This window comes from Oncorhynchus keta, chromosome 13 (genome assembly GCF_023373465.1).
Source record: "Oncorhynchus keta strain PuntledgeMale-10-30-2019 chromosome 13, Oket_V2, whole genome shotgun sequence".
In the NCBI taxonomy this organism is placed as follows: domain Eukaryota; kingdom Metazoa; phylum Chordata; class Actinopteri; order Salmoniformes; family Salmonidae; genus Oncorhynchus; species Oncorhynchus keta.
Genome location: NC_068433.1, coordinates 28,192,916 through 28,213,633, shown reverse-complemented (window position 1 = coordinate 28,213,633; position 20,718 = coordinate 28,192,916). Strand labels below are relative to the sequence as shown.

Sequence of the window (20,718 nt, the reverse complement as noted above, 5' to 3'; positions counted from 1 at the left end):
AGCATACAATAAAGATGAACAAACAAATAATTTACTGTGAAGTATTCCATGCTGTTTAAACATTTGTTTCTTATTTAGATGGGGTGTTTGGTGTGAGGAATGAGGTGGATCTAAGATGGCTAGTAATGACTCAAAGAACATTCTTGATACACCCCCTTGGGGCTGACTAAAAGGCACACTTGTCTAGGCATTGGCACAAATGGCTATTCAATAAAGCAATCCATGTGCTTTAATAAGACATCACTGGAGAAACCATAAGGTGTCTACCACCGTCAGTTTACACTTGTGGTTGAACAAATAGTATCCTAAGTCATGTGTCAATGTCAACAGTATTTATTTTTTTATAAACAGGTCAAGTATTCATATTTCCCATTACAATGAAAGGCTATTCATCTGAACTATACAGAGAGCAGATAGGAACTCTGATATATACAGTCCTTTGGGATAGATACGAGCATAACCAGTTTATTTCCTACTCCTCTTGGGAAGTGCAGCCAAATCCACTAAGGCACAGTACAGGTGAAGGGCCACCTGTAGACTGGGCTCTAGTCCAGTGCTGGTCCGCTTCCTTTAGGCAAGGGCAGGAAAGTCTTCTGGGTCGTCAGGGTTTGGGGCCTGTCCCTGCTGGAATCGGGCCTAGGGAGAATCAATCAGTCAACGTATATGTATCAACACATTGGTAAGGAATATGCTGCCCAAAGGAATATTGCAGTGCTATTCACAATTGAATGAGACAGGAAGAAAGGCAACAGGGCGAACTGAACCTGCCCACCATCCTTGCTGCCTTTGGCAATGGTTTCAAACCCCTGATGTATATCTAACAGGACCCATTCAGTCCAGACATACCTTCTCAGGAGGCTTCTGGGGAGAAATGGTCTCTGGCCGTGTGGCTGGGCCACCTCGTCCACCTCTTCCTCCTCCTCTGGTACCCCGTGAGGGTCGTCCCAGACTGCCAAAGTCAATCTTCAGCTTGGCTGTGATGTCATTGGCGGGGCGACGGAGGGCTGCAGCGTCATCCTCCTCAATCTCTTCCTGTTGATCAAGAGAAACGAGACACAAGTACCATATAAATCAGTTTGCTGTAATTCAATGAGGCCCAAAAGAAACAAGCAGTGATATTAGGCATCCCGTTTTCGCAGCATTTGTGCAAGATTCCTCACCTCAACCTGTTTCTTGGACTTGTGGATGACCACAGAGTCAGAGGGCACAATGGTATCAGCCTTGCGCAGGTTGAACTCCTTCTTGGGCCGGTTCTGTTCCTGTAGGGCTTTCCACTCGTCCAGAGACATCTCCACGGAAACCTCCACCACTGCTTCCCCCTCGCCTTCAGTCTCCGGGGCACTGCAGAGAATCAACAGATTACTGTGGGGATGGAAATTTAATACAACCTGAAACTCATTCTATAACTAGAGTAAATGTGAGCATTTAAAATGATAATGTCTGAGTTCAGGGTATGTATAGACCAGAATATGTAGTGAGTAGAGGATTTCCATAAAGTAGTAAGCTACACAAGTATATTATTTGCGCTGTCTCACTGTGTTGTCTGATTAACATTGCTGCGCTGGTCAGTCACTTGGCTCGCTCACCGATTTGCTCCAGCCTCTGCGGAATCTGCCACCTCATCTCCATCCCCTCCCTCAGTGGGAGCCCCATCAGCGGCAGCACTAAAATAGCATAAACAGTATAACTACAGTAACAATCAGTCAAGACAATTCATATGAAAGTGCTGATGAAGACTTGCCAAGTCACATTGGGTCTCATTGTAATATTTTTCAAGAGACAAGCCACAGCTTGGCTAGTTCCATCCAAATCTCATTGACAACTATTTGAAGTCTGAACAACTTCTGTATGGGATTGTATGTTAGAATGAGAGCACTGGCTTTCAACACTCACATTTGATTGGGTCCGAGTAGAAATTATATTGCCCTTCAGGAGGGGCATTTTCTTGTTTGAGCTCCCAGTCTTTTCCAACAGTGTTGGACAATGTTTTAGTAGCCTATGCGGCACTACCATCACTAGCTAGCTTATTGTTGGCAGTCAGAAACTCTGAAACCTGTTTGGATCAACGCAAAATATTTGACTGGTTTTCACCTAGACTACTGTACTAAACACCTTTTATAGTCTTCCTGAAGACGACTTCAAGGCATTTGAACAGAATGTGAGATACCTGGGTTTGAGGCTACACCTACTAATAGTCCAAACTAGGACAGCAGAGTACACCTATAGCTACTCAAACACTGAGGCAGTTAAATGTCTCACATTTACAGTCCTAATGTGTGTACTCACCTCATGTGGTCCCTCATGGATCCCCAGTTTCGTGGACCACTGCCCCCTCGCTTCTCCTCTGGCCTGACACCACTGTAACAGGCAAAAGTTTAAATGTCCTCAATCTCAACTATTTTCTCATAATCCAAGTACAACACTCACATGCATTGTGAAACAGACAAACTTGATTTAAACGCAATGTGATAAGTTTTGTTCTTACGTTCTATCGCTGCCACTGTGGCGCTCAAACTCCCTTTTGCCTCTCTGGTCAAAGCCATCTGTGGATCTGAAGTTGCTGTTGCCGCGCATTCCTCTTCCACGGCCACCACCTCGGCCCCTTGCGGCACGCTCACCCTGATCCACAGGCCTGTTTTTTTGGGGGGGGGTGTAGCGGTCAGTTAACATAAAAACTTTAGTCTCACCGCCTGTCCATTTTAATAGTTAGGCAAAAGCACACATTTCAGCAAATAAACATCAGTTTCTAAATGGATTGTTTGAAAGAGGTTCTCTTGTTTACAGGTTAAAGCTGCCATATAACTTACTTACTGGGCGACCTGACCAAATTCTCACAGAAATACGAATTACTGATCTCATTCTCATTGAAAACAAGTCTATGCAGCGACAGATCTGTTCCATTTCTAAGCTTCCATTCTAAGTTGTTTTTGCATCTTACTTTCAGATTTGTGCACCAGCTTCAAACCAGACATTAAAACCAGTAGATGATAGGAATACATGGATGATGTCAATGCTATGAAAAAAATGTTTGTTTGGCCATTCTGGTGATTGTAATTTACATAGGCTTTTTAGGGAAAACCAGGGCTTTTGGCATAGCTAGGTTGCTATGCAGTAGCCGATCAGCAGAGATCGTGACATCACGCTCCAGACCTGACACGTGGGTAGGGTGTTAAAAAAATATGGTGTGAAGATATTTTGGCTAATTTGATGGTATGGCAGCATTTTGTTTCTGAAGTTCTAAATATGTATATGAGCCTAGAAAGGTAAAAAAAAAAAAAAAGATTTGTACATGGTTTTAGTAGGCTCTCCATTATGATGGTGTTATTTGCAACCAAACTAGGACAAAACTTAGTGAAGTTGACCAACATGGTAATTTATCACTGTATAAAAATACCTTTAGACTATTGTAAAAATCTGTACAGGTTTTCACAATATATTGCCCAGCCCTACACTTGAGGCATGCTTCAAACTGAAAAAAAATAATATCATATTTTTGTTACTGAAAACAAATTTTATAGCGGTTTAGATGGTACAATGAGTCATTCTCTACACTGCTTGTTTAAGTGAACTATTAGAATTTTAGCGACCAGGAAATGGTGATCTTTGCATATTGCACTATTGTTTAATTTGTTAAATTAAATAATTCTGTAATCACCCGTAAGAAACTGCTAGCCATTGGCTGCTAACACCTTAGAACGGCTAGCTAAATGGCAAGCACACAGTCAACTTCAGGAGTGCAGAACACTAGAAATTAGGCCAAAGAGACTAACAGTCAAAGAGAATAATTATTCAGTCAAGGGAAGTTTAATTTTTTACAGAGGCATAAGAAACGTGATAAACAGTGGAGCAAATGGAAGAAATGTATTATGTTGGAATTAAACAGTCAACTTTGCAAATGAGCAAAAGCTGCGTGCATTAAGGAAATAGACACCTGGCTCAAATAGCCAGTCTAATGCTTTCCAGTTGTGTTCAGTTTATTAATCAATGAAACACCTGAGATATTAATTGAAGTCCCGGGGTGTGCCGAGTACTCAGACAAAAGGAGAAATGGTAGGGATATGAGGAATTTGCCGGACACAACGATGTTGTCATTATCTGTAATCTGAGAAAGTTGCTAAAAAAAGGTAGCAGCTGTCAGTAAAGACACCGGCAGGGTGCTGCCTGCTGCCATGATTGATTAGAACAAACATTTAGTTGTCCAGGACTCGCACCATGTCCCACTTTCACTCACAACTCTCCCTTCCGTCTCCAAACAAAATCAGTAGCTAGGCATTATTCCTGCTATCGATCTGTTTATATTTTCAGTCGGATTTTCTGAGGCCATGTTGTGGCAGTTGTTTGTGTTTTACTACTCTGTCCGGCAACTAAATTCACCAGACACGCGAGTCTCCCTTACTATGATTATTTCTCCAACATGTTTTCCAAGCGACAGATTAGAAGATAAAATTACACATTTAAATAGTTAATTTTGATTGTACAAATGTTGTAGCATAAGCTACACGCTGGGAGAGATATTTTGCTCCTCTTGAAAGTAAAACAATGTAGCCTAGGCTACTAGAGCGAGAACATCTGGAATAAATGCAGGCAGCAGTAATCAGCCATGCATCATTTATGAACTCATTTTGTTGATAATTAGGACTATGAAAGTAATTAATGTGCATTTCAGATGTCGGGATCATGAGCAATGTGTGAATGAGTGAAGGAACAGAAGCACTTTGAGTGATGGCGCAGCACTTTAGTACAGGCTTTACTGCACTTCTGGGTTTTCCGAACACAAGTAAAGACAATTACGAGTAACCTATCAAGTGTGAATTGGATAGGATTTACAAGAGTTCCACACACCCCTAGTAAGGCGCATGATGACTCCACCTGAATACAACTATCCAGTTCTCTCAGCTCTGCAAAGTGGGGGTCAGCATAGAATGAAAACTGAAGGTAATTACACATGTTAATACTTGAATAGCCTATGGCTGTTCACACAAGCAGTGTAAAATTATCAGAATGGGGCTATTTCCATTGATCTTCTGGAAAATAACACTTGCCCTTTAATCATCCTGTCTTTTTCAGAGCTGATTTGATTGGTCAAAAGTCAGTTGGGCTGCCTGTGTCAATCGGTCAACACAGAAAATTCCCACCTCTAGTGTATAACTTACCTTTCAATTGAGTATCCTAGCGGAGCCTCACTGTCGTTCTGCCTCCGATCCCGGAAGGCAACTCGTCGCTCCCCCTTCTCCTCCACCTGGCCAGGTGCACCTCGAGAAGGATATTTCTGACCTGCACATAAATCACGACAAATTACGTAATCACCCCACACACCCCCCTAAATTGGCCACTCCAAAAAGGCCTCCATGTATTGTAGGTTACTAGCTAAACCTAACTTGATAGCTTGCTAGTTAGCATGTGATATAGTTATCACTAGCTTACAATCTATACCGTGCTAGCAATTCCCCGAAAGTTCCTGTTAAAATATAAAGTTAACTACCTAGCACAACCCCTATGTTGCACTGAAGTTGGCTATCTAGAAATCTAACAAGGTAGTTAAGTCAGCCACTACGTCAGCCAGACGGCGAACATGTGCATAATAACGTTGAGTTCCATAACACATGGATGGACACGCGACGGACAGGAATAGTTCATTTTTATCATTAGTGTCAATTATGCAAGTTTGACACGCCGGAATTGTTTTAGATAACTAACGTTACACCTTAAAAGCACCTGACACGTGCCGTCAATACTGCCCATCTTCACGTCAACGTTAGCTAGCTAGGCCTTCACCCATTGCATGGCCTTACCCTGTACATTTTTTGCCTGTGAATGGTTGCCTTCCACAGCATTCAAGGGAGTTCTCTTGTCCTTTTGAGACTCCTTCTTGACAAGTTTGGATGTTGTATCAGTTCTTTTAAGCTCATCCTTTTTCTTCTGTTTTTCAACCTGCGCCTGGCGAATAATATCGAAAGGGTCGGCCTCGTTGTCTAAAAGCTGACCAAAACGGTTTGTCACGGCGCACCCAAAACCAGCACTTTCGGTGGGATCTTCAATTATACCCTTCATGTTGAGAATGTTTTTCAAAATCAGCTGGAAGAAAACCTGGGTTACATACAATGCTAAAGCTAATGACGTTTTTTTACGAACCGAATGATTCAAGAACAAACATATTGACCTGTGATTAAATTATGAACATCCCCCTGCATTAAGTTGGAACCTGGCAGGCTACAGCATTTGAGCATGCGGTATGTCCAAAATGGCGGATAATTTATATACAACCCCGCCCCATTATATTACAATATTATTCATGAGGTGTTAAAGTAACACACCACGTTAACGTCATTGCGTAAAGGCATGCTTTTGGGTATGGTTTTTGGCACTTATTTCCATCATGATCAATTAGGTTTTCATAGAGGTTCTTTAATTGACACAAGCTGTCTCCAAATAATCAATGGGCACATTCGATCACTTTTGTCAAGAGGTTGGTCATCTCCATTCAAAGTGTGTTGCAGCATGCCACCCTGCATCCCACTGCTGGCTTACCTCTGAAGATAAGCAGGGTCAGTCCCCTGAGATCCCATGGCAGTGAAGGGGACATTGCGCTGTGTAGGGTGCTGTCTTTCAGATGGGATGTTCAATGGGTGTCCCAGATCTCTATGGTCATTAAAAATCTCATGGCACTTATTGTAAGAGTAGGGGCATTAACCCTGGTGTCATGGCTAAATTCTCAACCTGAACCCATTTCATAATGGCTACCTAATCATTAGCATATATCATCTCTCCAGCTGATGTGTTCAGGCACAAAAATGGTTGCTGTGCATCACCTAGGTGGGTACTACACATTGAATGAGGCGAATTTCACCCTACTATGTAGTGCTTTGATTACCTCAGTTGGTAAAAAAGCACTACTTAATTCCTATTAATTATTATAAGGATTTTTAAAAATCCAACAGAGTGAACAGGCACAACTGAATAGTTTTTTCTCTAAATTCCCAGGGTGTCAAGTGTCCTACTTATTATCACACAGTAACTACATAAGCATTACGAAACTTATTAGAGCAAATAAGCCATTCCATTAAAATTTAAAAAAAATCTACATATACATTTGGAACGGCCTGTGTGGCATCCATATGAGTCAGAAACAGTTATTCGAGAGTCAAAATGTACTACGAGCAAATAGGATAATTTTGGTCATAAAGTGAGTCTCGTCTAAAACAGATTTTGGAACATCCGTGCGTCCCAACGGGTAAAATAAGGTTGGGTTTTGATTTGACAATGTCCATTTACCCACTAACATTGTGTGTACCGTTGCGGTGATTGCCCTCTATCCAATAGCATAGACAGTGAGACAGACCTGCCCAGCAGCTCTGACTTTGTTAACATAAGTACAAAAATGTGCAACATGTATTAAGAAATACTGCAACAAACACCTTCACTAGATGTTAAATTGCACAACTAAAACATCCACAGGAAAAAAAAACGTCAAAATTCATTGCAGATTTATTGAGTTATCTTAGATTCATTCTGGGGTTTTGAGGAAGTGAAATAGGCTACAGTACAGAAGTCCAGAGATATTCCCTAGTTATGTAGAGATCATGACCGCTAAATGATCATGACCTCTACATAAAAGTTTTGTCGAGATCACAAGAAATTTTAAATATGACTGGATCTATTGATGATAGATTGACAGTATAACTTAAGCGACAGCCCATGGTGGATCAGCACATTTTTTAAAATCGATGGCAACACTTCCTTTTAACATCATACTTTCATGTGTTTGGAGCTCATTGTCATTTATAAATTAGAACGTTAGCAAGCTAAATGTCCCTTACCTTGAGCTAAGACCTCGTGGTTCAACTAAGCCCTCGTGGGGTATTTAAGCCTTGAAGGATGCCTGACAGTCAGCCCAGTCTTCCAGGCTGAGTGGGTTTCTATTTTCTACACCTGTCAGGTAGATGGATTATCTTAACAAAGGAGAAAAGCTCACCAACAGAGATGTAAACAAATTTGCGCACAGAGAAATAACATTTTTGTGCGTATGGAAAATGTCTAGGATCTTTTATTTCTGCCATTGAAATATGGGATCAACACTTAAATACCAAAAGGTATTTAACTTTCTTCTGTGTATTTGTTTCAAACGAAAAATAAGAAATATATCCCTTCATTTAACCAGGTGTTGATCTTATCATTTTCATCATACCCCCAAAACTTCAGAAAATAATACCATTAGGACTCAAGAGAGCCTTGAAAAGGCCAGTCTTGAACAGTGGAGGCACCTTAGAGGAGGAAGAGGAGACATATCCCCAGTGAATTTCATACAAATGTACATTTTAAAACATATTTAAAAAGTTAGCCTTCTTAGATAAAACCAATACTAAATATAAAGTAATTAATGTCAAATAATGTCTACATTAGCCTCAACAGCACTCTGTAGGGTAGAACCATTGGGTAGCCAGAGGACAGCTAGCTTCCATCCTCCTCAGAGTACAAATCCTAGTAGGCTAATGGTTCTCATTCCCTTCCATAAACTTACAGTAATTATGACAACTTCCAGAGGACGTCCTCCAACCTATCAGAGCTCTTGCAGCATGAACTGACATGTCCACCCAATCAAAGGATCAGAGAATGAATATAGTACTGAAAGCATAAGCTACAGCTAGCTAGAACTGCATTAAATGTGTTGAGTTGTAGAAAATAGTTTAACAGTTTAACAAATTAATTTCTTCCGAAGGAGAAGCAAGAGAGAAAGTATTTTTTTTCCACTTTCGTAGCTAGCAAATGCAGCTAGCTAGTATAGCCTACCGACACACCCTGCTGAAAGAGGGATGCTATTGTAGCTAGGCTATTACAACACAGTGTAAACAGGTGTACACAGGAACTCTTCCAACGTAAGCTTTTGGTTTTACTAAGTTATTGCCACCGTGGCCTGCTGGTGTAACTGCTTACTGAATGTACACTAACTTTACTGCATGATTGTAGTTGTTTACCTTGTCAGCTCTGGGATTTGATCTTGCAACCTTTCGGTTACTAGTCCAACGCTCTAACCACTAGGCCACCCCATTGCGTAGCGGTTTGGCTTGGAAAGGTTCTTTCGACTGGTCAGGTACAGCTGATGTGTTGTGCATTGAAGTCTACAAGCAAAGGGAAGAGGTGAAAGGAGGTTAGAGCATAACGTAGATGCGAGAAAGAATACAATGTCGCTCAATGAAACTGAACTGTGTTTACGCATGATCAGGTGTATTCATTCTGCCGATTGTTGAAAAACTTTTCTTAAACAGAAGCAAACGGAACAAAACGGGGATAAACATAGCTGTTTTGTCCAATTTGTCCAATAGAAACTCTTGTTTGCAACTGATGGACTAATGATTACACCACCCATCAGCTAGATGCAGGCAAGAGTGTGCAAGGCGGTATTGAATGTAACTGTGTCACATCAAATTTGTCTCGACCCGTGTGCATCTACATTGTAAACTTTCATTCATAGGCTAGGTTGTAGCAAACTCAGGATGGGTATAAAGAAAATTAGAGTATCATGTAGTAGCCTAAACCTGTTGCTGTTACATTTAACTGGGTGAATGGAATATGAATGACAGTCATCCAATATGCAGTAATAGAAATAAAGTCATGCTCATGAAAATAAATTAGTATTCCCTCAACTGAAACTGCATTGACCGCCACTTGTCTTAAAGTATGAAAAAAACCTGTCTCACTTAAAGAGTACCACCCTAACTAAGGTGGTTAGTTAATTTACAGATCCTGAGCATGAACTAGCCATTAATCATTAAAACCAGTTAAATGTCATTGAAAATGTCTACGTATTCTACAAAAGTAATTTATCATGAGCGATCCATAAACAATAACTAGCAACGCTGCATACTCAAAGAAAAGGTTAAAATCTCACCTTTCGGGTAAAAATAGTTATACTGTCTATTGCTGAGGTGTAGTCACTTTGGAGGACACAAGCTCAAGTACACAGTACAAATATGATAAGAAAATGAAATATTTTATATTTCCAACTCAAAAGTGTATGAATAAGTCTTATGGCTTATGCTTTCTAAATATAACAAAATCAAATAAAACTAAGATTTCACCTTCATTATAACTAAAATATATATTTGTTTGTTTAGTTACAGAAAATGTGAATATTTTTTGAAGGTCTCTTGATCAAAACGTCTGCCCCATCGCTGTGAACGTCTCACAGAGCTCAAGCTTGTCCATCGATGAAACAGAAAGTGTGTTTAAAATTCGGAATTATTTTAGATTAATTGCTATAAAATCGATCTCTGCTACCCTGATGAAACCACGCTCTCCTGCGGCATTACTATGTAATGATTGCAGCCACGTGCTTTGTCAATTAGAGGTTGACTGATTATGATTTTTCAACGCCAATACCAATTTATTGGAGGACCAAAAAAAGCTGATACCGATTAAATCTGATGATTTTTTTTATTTGTAATAATGACAATTACAACAATACTGAATGAACACTTACTTTAACTTAATATAATATATCAATAAATCTATTTAGCCTCAAATAATTAAACATGTTCAATTTGGTAAAATAATGCAAAAACAAAGTGTTGGAGAAGAAAGTAAAAGTGCAATATGTGCCATGTAAAAAAGCTAACGTTTAAGTTCCTTGCTCAGAACATATGAAAGCTGGTGGTTCCTTTCAACATGAGTCTTCAATATTCCCAGGTAAGAAGTTTTAGGTTGTAGTTATTATAGGACTATTTCCCTCTATACGATTTGTATTTCATATACCTTTGACATATTTGGATGTTCTTATAGGCACTTTAGTATTGCCAGTGTAACAGTATAACTTCTGTCCCTCTCCTCGCCCCTACCTCGGCTCGAACCAGAAACACGTCGACAACAGCCACCCTCGAAGCATCGTTACCCATCGCTACACAAAAGCAGCGGCCCTTGCAGAGCAAGAGGAACCACTACTCCAAGTCTCAGAGTGAGTGACGTTTGAAACGCTATTATTAGCGCGCACCCCGATAACTAGCTAGCCATTTCACATCGGTTACACCAGCCTAATCTCGGGAGTTGATAGGCTTGAAGTCATAAACAGCTCAATGCTTGAAGCACAGCGAAGAGCTGCTGGCAAACCCACTAAAGTGCTGTTTGAATGAATGCTTATGAGCCTGCTGCTGCCTACCATCGCTCAGTCAGACTGCTCTAACAAACATCAAATCATAGACTAATATTAATATGGTCGAATCCGGAAACTATAATTTCAAAAACAAAACATTTATTCTTTCAGTGAAATACGGAACCGTTCCGTATTTTATCTAATGGGTGGCATCCCTAAGTCTAAATATTGCTTTTACATTGTCCAACCTTCAATGTTATGTCATAGTTATGTACAATTCTGGCAAATGAATTTCGGTCTTTGTTAGGAATAAATGGACTTCAAAGTTCGCAACGAGCCAGGCGGCCCAAACTGCTGCATATACTGCTTGAACGGAACGCAAGAGAAGTGACACAATTTCCCTATTTATAAGAAATTCATGTTAGCAGGCAATATTAACTAAATATGCAGGTTTAAAAATATATACAGTGGGGCAAAAAAGTATTTAGTCAGCCACCAATTGTGCAAGTTCTCCCACTTAAAAAGATGAGGCCTGTACTTTTTCATCATAGGTACACTTCAACTATGACAGACAAAATGAGAAAACAATTCCATAAAATCCCATTGTAGGATTTTTAATGAATTTATTTGCAAATTATGGTGGAAAATAAGTATTTGGTCAATAACAAACGTTTCTCAATACTTTGTTATATACCCTTTGTTGGCAATGAGAGGTCAAACGTTTTCTGTAAGTCTCCACAAGGTTTTCACACACGGTTGCTGGTATTTTGGCCCATTCCTCCATGCAGATCTCCTCTAGAGCAGTGATGTTTTGGGGCTGTTGCTGGGCACACGGACTTTCAACACCAAATATTTTCTATGGGGTTGAGATCTGGAGACTGGCTAGGCCACTCCAGGACCTTGAAATGCTTCTTACAAAGCCACTCCGTTGCCCGGGCGGTGTGTTTGGGATCATTTTCATGCTGAAAGACCCAGCCACGTTTTATCTTCAATGCCCTTGCTGATGGTAGGCTTTGTTACTTTTGTCCCAGCTCCCCGCAGGTCATTCACTAGGTCCCCCCGTGTGGTTCTGGGATTTCTGCTCACCGTTCTTGTGATCATTTTGACCCCACGGGGTGAGATCTTGCGTGGAGCCCCAGATCGAGGGAGATTATCAGTGGTCTTGTATGTCTTCCATTTCCTAATAATTGCTCCCACAGTTGATTTCTTCAAACCAAGCTGCTTACCTATTGCAGATTCAGTCTTCCCAGCCTGGTGCAGGTCTACAATTTTGTTTCTGGTGTCCTTTGACAGCTCTTTGGTCTTGGCCATAGTAGAGTTTGGAGCGTGACTGTTTGAGGTTGTGGACAGGTGTCTTTTATACTGATAACAAGTTCAAACAGGTGCCATTAATACAGGTAACAAGTGGAGGACAGAGAAGAAGTTACAGGTCTGTGAGAGCCAGAAATCTTGCTTGTTTGTAGGTGACCAAATACTTATTTTCCACCATAATTTGCAATTAAATCATTAAAAATCCTACAATGTGATTTTCTGGATTTTTTTCTTCTCATTTAGTCTGTCATAGTTGAAGTGTACCTATGATGAAAATTACTCTCTCATCTTTTTAAGTGGGAGAACTTGCACAATTGGTGGCTGACTAAATACTTTTTTTGCCCCACTGTACTTGTGTATTGATTTTAAAGAAAGGCACTGATGTTTATGGTTAGGTACACATTGGTGCAACGACAGTGCTTTTTTCGCGAATGCGCTTGTTAAATCACCCGTTTGACGAAGTAGGCTGTGATTCGATGAGAAATTAACAGGCACCGCATCGATTATATGCAACGCAGGACACACTAGATAAACTAGTAATATGAACCATGTGTAGTTAACTAGTGATTGTGCTAAGATAGCTTTTTTTATAAGATAAGTTTAATGCTAGCTAGCAATTACTTCGCTTCTTGCTGCACTCGCGTAACAGGTAGTCAAGCATGCCATGCAATGTAAGGCAGGTGATTAGAGCGTTGGACTAGTAACTGGAAGGTTGCAAAAACAAATCCCCGAGGTGACAAGGTAAAAATCTGTAGTTCTGCCCCTGAACAAGGCAGTTAACCCTGTACATTTATAAAAAAATATTTTAAAAATTGGCCACAATAGGTGTCCAATAATACCGATTACCAATTGTTATGAAAACTTGAAATCGGCCCTAATTAAATCGGGCATTCCGAATAATCGGTCGACCTCTTATCAATGGCTGCGATGTGGGGCTCAGACAGGAGTTGGACAGTCAGACGAGCTAATGAAATGGTAGGAAAAACATCCCAGCTTTAAGTCCTTTCAGATTCCACATCCTACGTCACACAGGCTCAGAAAATATTACTGCGTCCGTGGGAACCAGGGCTATCGCTCAATGCAAGCCATTAAGATCTACGGTGTCCACAGATCGATTTATAAGTGATCATGATGGTAACAAGCGGTACCAGAACATCTAAGAGGTTTTAAAAGGTATTCCCAAGTCTTTCCACCATCATATGAAACTGAACATCTATGAAGTAAACCAATCCTATTATGCAGAGTGATCATGCGAGTGGTTTTCTTCAGTAATCCTGTACATTCTGTCCATGGACTGTTTTCTGGTTTAACTTGCAATTATGAACTTTCAGATTTCGGCTACAGGCATTCCCACATTTGTTGCACACAAATGCTTTAACACCAGTGTGCAGATGCTGGTGAGATACTAAATGACTACTCTGGGAGAAACTCTTGCCACATACACGCATGTGTATTTCAAGAGCAGCCTTAAACATGCAACATTTCCCACAAATGAGACAGTTGAATGGTTTTTCTCATGTGTGAGTGCACATGTGCTGATCCAACACAGATCTGTAACAGAAGCCTTTACCACAGTAGCTGCAGACATGTGACTTTAGCCAAGTGTTCTGCAGTCTTGAACGACGTTGAGATGACAGGTGAATCATCTTGTGTTTCTTGACGTAGACATGCGAGGTGAAGCCTTGCCCACAAATATCACATGTAAGTCTTTTCACCAGTGTGACTACGTTGATTTATCTTAAGGGTTGTTGAGCCTTTACCACAAGTATTACAAACATACAATTTCTGCCCTGTGTGAGACAGCTTGTGTCTTTTGAGATTGCCTGGGTCACTAAGCCTTTTGCCACATAGATCACAGGCAAAAGGTTGTTCACCAGTATGTACGAACATATGCCATTTGAGCCTAGCTGCATCAGGGAGATGTTTGCCACAAACGTCACAGATGTCCCACTGCTCCACAGGCCCAGTGTGGGTGGTTTTATGTCTTTCAAAAGAGTGTGGGAGAAGGAAACACTTGCCGCATACATCACAGACTAATGGTTTCTCTCCAGTATGGGCAAGCGCACGTGCTTTGAGCTGGCTTGCCCGACAGTAACTCTTACCGCATAAACCACAGACAAAAGGTTTCTCTCCAGTATGTAAAGTCATATGACCTTTGAGACTGGTTGAAAGACGAAAACGTTTGTGACATATGCTACAACCAAAATGTTTTACTCCGATATGGATGGTCAGATGTTCGCCGAGAGTGCGTGCACATGAGAAACATTTCTCACATACACTACCGGCAAAAGCTTTTTCTAGACTAACATGGCCTTTTCTAATGTGGGAGGTCATATGTTTTTGGAAATTGGTTACATCCCTGAAACCTTTAGTACATACATCACAGCTATAAGCCTTTGCTCTATGAGTTGTTCTCTGATGACTGGCTAAAGATGAACGGAAAAGCTTGCCACAGGTTTCACAGCAATACTTCTTCTCGAGTGCTCTGCCTTATGACGTTTCCATATTGGCCATGACCGAAAGGTTTTTGGACACAAAGAGCAGATGTATGCCTTTTCCGGGTGACCACTGAAGTTGTGCCGTTTTAGCGCACGTTCCTCACAGAACGATTTTTCACATGTTGTGCAGGTATGCAGAGTTGGGTTGAAATCCCTGTGTTTGACGAAACCTTTTCTCAAAGCAAACGTCTTCCCACAATCTGTGCATTTGAAGGACTTGTCTTTAGAATGTACCGCCAAGAGGTGATTATTACACCCAGTCTTCGTACCAAAACATTTCCCACACTGTGGGCAGCTAAAGGGTTTGGTGTGATGATTACGGTGGGCTTTAAGCGTGCATCTCCAATCGAAACACTTTCCACAAACGTCGCAAATGAAAGGCCTCTTCACTGCTCCGGTGGCATCACTTGCATCTGGATTTTGGTCTGTATTTGAAGAATCACCATTCTGGACAGCTTCTCCAATCCTGCCTGGGTTTGGCTCCATATTTGAGGGTTTGCCATGTTGTTTCTCTGGGTCTGATGAAGGTGAGAGCTGGGCATTAAGGTGAACTTCCTCTTGATGATCAAATTCAGAGAGCAATACCACATCTGCAACAGAGGGTCATTGTCGTTGTTGAGGCGTAAATGTAAAACAAACTACTGCATTACATGTATGAATAAGATGGTGGATATTAACTAACATTTCCCAGAAATCATTTAAAAACAGCAAACAATGTACCTACTAGGACTGGGACGATACCAATATCGCAATATTTTCTCCATGGCTAAAATATTGTTGGTTCTTTAACTTGCTGTATGTAAAATATTGTGCGCTATAGCTTGGGAAATAAATAAAAAGGACTCTGGATGACTGTTTTCAACATTAGGTCTATTTCCCTAAAGTTAAAGCCGCTTTGTGTTTTGTTTCCTTGCCACGAAGCTAACAAGTATTACAAACATAATTCCTTAACAGTCTAATTGGTGGCATTTTACCTATAAATGCATAGGAACAATAATATTAAATGGTTTTGATTGATTGTCCTGAGTATCCTCAAATCAAACAGTGACTCAAAAAAGTTGGCTTAATTAATGGTAGTGGTGCCACAATGTCATTAGCTTACTGATTCAATACTACGTTTCAAAAAATTGCAGCACACGTTATAGCTAATTGACTTCACTATATCCAGTGTCATCCTGCCCATACCTCCAGTAGGTTCCCCTCCACACTGGGCATCTTCTCCATTCCTGCCCGAGTTTGGCTCCATGTTTCTCTGGTTGTCTTGTGTCTCTGAAGCAGGTGAGGTCTGGGGGTTAAAGTCATCCTCCTCTTGGTGAGCACTCTCAGAGACAGTGTCAGTGCAGTAGTTGTGGAAATGAAGACTGTCTCCTAAAAAAACAGTATGAGTATTTAAAAAGAAATGCATCAAAAACACCATAAGAATACACCACATTCATAATCAGCTAATTAAGAATTGTATTCCAGTGTTTGATATAATGAACTCATATTGTAAAAGGTATTGTCTTTTTAGTTATATTTAGATACATCTAAAAATCAGCCTTGTATTCATTGTGTTTGTTGTTCCCAGATAATGTTAAGGCAGCTAGTCAAATGGGTCAAATAGGAGTACAAATTGCAAATCAAATTTGATTGATCACACATATTTAGCTGATATTAATGCAGGTGCTGAAGGCTTTTTGGCCTTCCTGTGACATCGGGGGCTGTAGGTGTCCTGGAGGGCAGGTAGTTTGCCCTCGTGATGCGTTGGGCAGACTACACCACCCTCTGCAGAGCCCTACAGTTGCGGGCGATGCAGTTGCCGTACCAGGCGGTGATACAGCATGGCAGGATGCTCTCAATTGGAGCATCTGTCAAAGTTTATGAGGGTTTTAGGTGCCAAGCCAAATTTCTTCAGCCTGCTGAGGTTGAAGGGGCGCTGCTGCGATCGACTAGTTGGCGACCACTGGTCTAGGATGTCCGGTAAGGTGGCAGTGATATTATCCTTGACTAGCCTCTCAAAGCACTTCATGATGACAGAAGTGAGTGCTACAGGGCGATAGTCATTTAGTTCAGTTACCTTTGCTTTCTTGGGATAGGGAGAGATTGAATATATCCCTAAATACAGCTAGGGATGCCGTCTGGGCCGGCCATGTCTAATGTGCATTCATGTGATATTTTAGTTACTAAAAAAATGAAATAAAAAAAGATTAACCGACATGGGCTAGTTCATCTGGACCTCTTCTGGTAAAGTTATAAATAACTCTAAGGTATACAACGACTAACATAACACAAGGAACTGGTGATGAACTACCCAATTTCAAAATGGCAGCTTGTGCATGCTACTATTACAACTTTCAAGAGTAAGTTCAAAGCTGGACTGAATTCCGCAGCCCCCCTGCCGCCCTCGCACGCCCCCTAGCCCCAGTTTGCGAACCACTGGTCTAGAACACTTGCTAAATTTGGATGACAGCTATACATTTACACACAATTAGCATACTTCAGCTCACACATTTGAATGACCAATGATTAAATGATAAATGTAAGTGGAAGCATTTAATATCTGCTATATCTAGAAATAATTAAAGATATTACTAATTTCTCAAGTATTCTGATATAGCCTGTGTGTGTATACCTCCTGGTGCTCCTTCCTCTGTCCCCCTTGCCCGACTGACACGCCTCTGGGCGCTCATGCCAGCCCTCTCCCTTTCGACCATGATTACCTTCATTAACATGGCCATTTCTTCCAATGATGTTTTACCCAACATCTTCATGAATGATGAGAATTGTCTCTGAAAGATTCAAATATGAAGTTTAGTGACCTAGCAGGTTCCAACTGATGTTCAGGTGGCTAGCTAGGTTGGCTAACGACAATTTAGTCACAGATGAGAGAAGCATATTTGATTCAGTGCCCATCTAATGTTAGTGAGCCATCTAAGGTTAGCTGGGATGTATTCATTACGTCTTCCAACATAAACCGTTAATGAACCAAATAAACGTTTCAAAACCGGGAGGGACCTTCACATAATTAAGCTATTAAAAACTCGTATACGATCTGTTGCATCACAGACGAACCCTGGGGTGTTTTCGTTTTTCCGTTGCAAACAGTTTATTCCAAACGTTTAAAGAAAACGAGTTTATATTGGCCAAATCTTGGTAGGTCCTTCCCCGAGTAAACGCGTCAACAGTTTCCGTTTTAAAACGTTTTGCGACGGAATGTGACAAACGAATACACCCATTGTAAAAGTCTGTCCTTAACAGTTTGCTAGCTACTAGTAACAGTTTGTTATCCAACTTAACTAGCTAGCCTAGTTTGTTGGCATTCGAAAGCAAATTCTTAGTCCCAACAACCGACCAAATGTGTACTCACGGTCTTGGTTTTGTTCACACGTTGAAGCCTACTCTTCAGCAAAATACTTTCCTCATTCTGCTGGACCAACTTTAGAGGCATACCAATAGCAGAGCACTCATCGAGGAGTCTGCACATCTCCGCAACTGCCGCTGCAACTAATACCACGACAATGGTAGATAATTGTCTCTGAAAAGCCTCGTTAATCAATATTGCTGCAAGCTAACAGTTATTAATAAAAAATGTATGAATCTCCCAAAAATATGTACGGTTCTTATTACACATCAGTGATTTCGACAGGTAATACCAGCAATGTAAGGACATTTAAATGTTTGCGGAAATGATGTCACTCTGCTTCTTATTCGCTGAGATTTTATGGCGTTCCACAATTTGCATTGTATTGCCGCCACCAACTGGGTGGCCCTGGAAAAAAACATTTAAAAAGTAAATACTATTATGGGGCGTTACACTTCAAACATTCCGCTCCTGTTTTGGTCTGATATCCTTAGTCAATGGTTACAATTGATGGCCAATTTGCTATTTTTCTGACTTCAGCCACAGCATAGATTGGATAAAAACGGTGTAGATAGGTAGTCTTTTGCTGCATTCATAACCAAGTGGGAAGGTGGTATTTACCTCATACTACTTTGAAAATCCAATTGAACGTCCCTCCAACTCGCAATAGCAGGCATGCATAAAGATGCACTTATCACAAATGCTTAGTTTGCTAAGTTAGCCATATTATAGATGGCTCTACGTTATGTTTTTGTGTCAGCATTAACACGGTGTCCATGATCCAATTCTAGCTCACAAAACACCAGCAATTTGAAAAAACTAGATAGTAGATTGTGCTGATTAATTGGTGCGTTTGAATTATGTTGCGCCCCATAGTTTAAAAACTCTCGATACTGCAAAAAAAGTCACATCTGTACTCTGCCATCTTTATACACTTATGCCATTACTAGTGGGAAACTTGTAAGACTCAGACTTCTCTCACATGCTGACTTGTCACGTCACCTACTAATTAATATGGTTTTTGAACACTATAATTTGTTTACAAGCATGGTTGTCATAGCTTGTTGGCCATTAGTCAATCAGCATTTTCTCAATTAGTTCTAAGCCCCTATATGCATCAAACTGCTAAATATTTTAGAGAAATTGATAGTCGACCAAAAATAAGTTTTCACAAACTGTAGGTATGGTAGGTAAGGTGCTGGAGATACTGAATATGATTTTAAACGTGGTCTAATTACTTGAATAATATTGAGGGAGAGTGATCTTCGGTGTGCTTTTCTGTCGTACTGTAAAAGACTATGCCCTTTGAATTCACTCTGCTGTGCGTTACAGGAAGACATCCTTCTCCCTCATGTGGTACCCTTCCTGCAGGCTCATCCTGACATGACCCTCCAGCATGACAATGCCACCAGCCATACTGCTCGGTCTGTGCGTGATTTCCTGCAAGACAGGAATGTCAGTGTTCTGCCATGGCCAGCGAAGAGCCCGGATCTCAATACCATTGAGCACATCTGGGATCTGTTGGATTGGAGGGTGAGCGCTAGGGCCATTCCCCCCAGAAATGTCCGGGAACCTGCAGGTGCCTTGGTGGAAGAGTGGGGTAATATCTCACAGCAAGAATTGGCAAATCTGGTGCAGTCCATTAGGAGATGCACTGCAGTACCTAATGCAGCTGGTGGCCACACCAGATGCTGACTGTTACTTTTGATTTTGACCCCCTTGTTAAGGGACACCTTATTCCATTTCTGTTAGTCACATGTCTGAGGAACTTGTTCAATTTATGTCTCAGTTATTGAATCTTGATATGTTCATACAAATATTTACACATGTTAAGTTTGCTGAAAATAAATGCAGTTGACAGTGAGAGGACATTTCTGTTTTTGCTGAGTTTATGTAGGACGCTGGGCTGAAGGGAGTTGTAGTTTTATTAAGCAAATATTCAACCTAGTTTGCGCATAAAGTGGTAATTACCTACAATTACCATAATCAATTGCGACAGTTTTTTCCGGCTCAGGCAGAGATGGATACATTTTTATGCCTCGATACACACAGACCACATAGACCGCATGAGAGAGGAAAGTACACAGTGGTTGTTTTAGCATGTAAATCTTGGTGGGGCAAAGTGTAATTGTTTTATGCATGCCAGCAAAGCCACTACACTACATAACACATTAATTGAACTATAACGGAGACAACAGAACAAAAAACAACCCTTGCAATGTCAACTAGAATTACATGGGTCTATTACTGAACTTAAAAAACAAAACAAATATTTGAATGGGTAGAGACTGTCACTGGCAAACATGGTTACAGACCCATCAACATTATATAGTATCCAGTCCTGGTGAAGAAAAGCACATGAGCTCATTTATGCAGCAACTTACAAAACATATTTGGACTCAGCGTTGTTGTGCTGTGCTCACTTGAACAGGAAGGTGGTGCGGCGGGCCTTCTTGTGGGCAAATTTTGTCATCGTGCTTTCAAGA

The 20,718-nt window shown here is 40.8% G+C and overlaps 3 protein-coding genes across 9 annotated transcripts in view; all 3 read right to left on the bottom strand.

The window, feature by feature from the left end:
* Positions 1-20,718, bottom strand: part of LOC127906866 (uncharacterized) — a 233,884-nt gene that overhangs the window by 15,444 nt on the left and 197,722 nt on the right. The window lies entirely within an intron of this gene.
* LOC118387502 (intracellular hyaluronan-binding protein 4-like) lies at positions 318-6,241 on the bottom strand. Its single transcript, XM_035775927.2, has 8 exons — positions 5,793-6,241; positions 5,154-5,274; positions 2,486-2,632; positions 2,287-2,358; positions 1,587-1,664; positions 1,161-1,341; positions 847-1,032; positions 318-636 (listed from the first exon to the last, which is right to left on the bottom strand). Exons 1-8 carry the CDS (start codon positions 6,049-6,051, stop codon positions 571-573), a joined length of 1,110 nt encoding a protein of 369 aa, XP_035631820.1. The 5' UTR covers positions 6,052-6,241; the 3' UTR covers positions 318-570.
* LOC118387501 (zinc finger protein OZF-like) lies at positions 7,066-19,934 on the bottom strand. 7 transcript variants are annotated; one of them, XR_008062815.1, is made up of 5 exons: positions 18,239-19,934; positions 17,504-17,660; positions 16,078-16,260; positions 8,973-9,116; positions 7,066-8,261 (listed from the first exon to the last, which is right to left on the bottom strand). XR_008062815.1 is itself a non-coding variant. In XM_035775926.2 (4 exons), exons 1-4 carry the CDS (start codon positions 18,353-18,355, stop codon positions 9,085-9,087), a joined length of 489 nt encoding a protein of 162 aa, XP_035631819.1. In that variant the 5' UTR covers positions 18,356-19,934; the 3' UTR covers positions 7,066-9,084. The 7 variants fall into 7 exon arrangements, 3 of the variants coding, with proteins under 3 accessions (XP_035631819.1, XP_052315861.1, XP_035631816.1); XR_008062816.1 differs by having other exon boundaries at positions 7,066-7,929; XR_008062817.1 differs by having other exon boundaries at positions 17,592-17,660.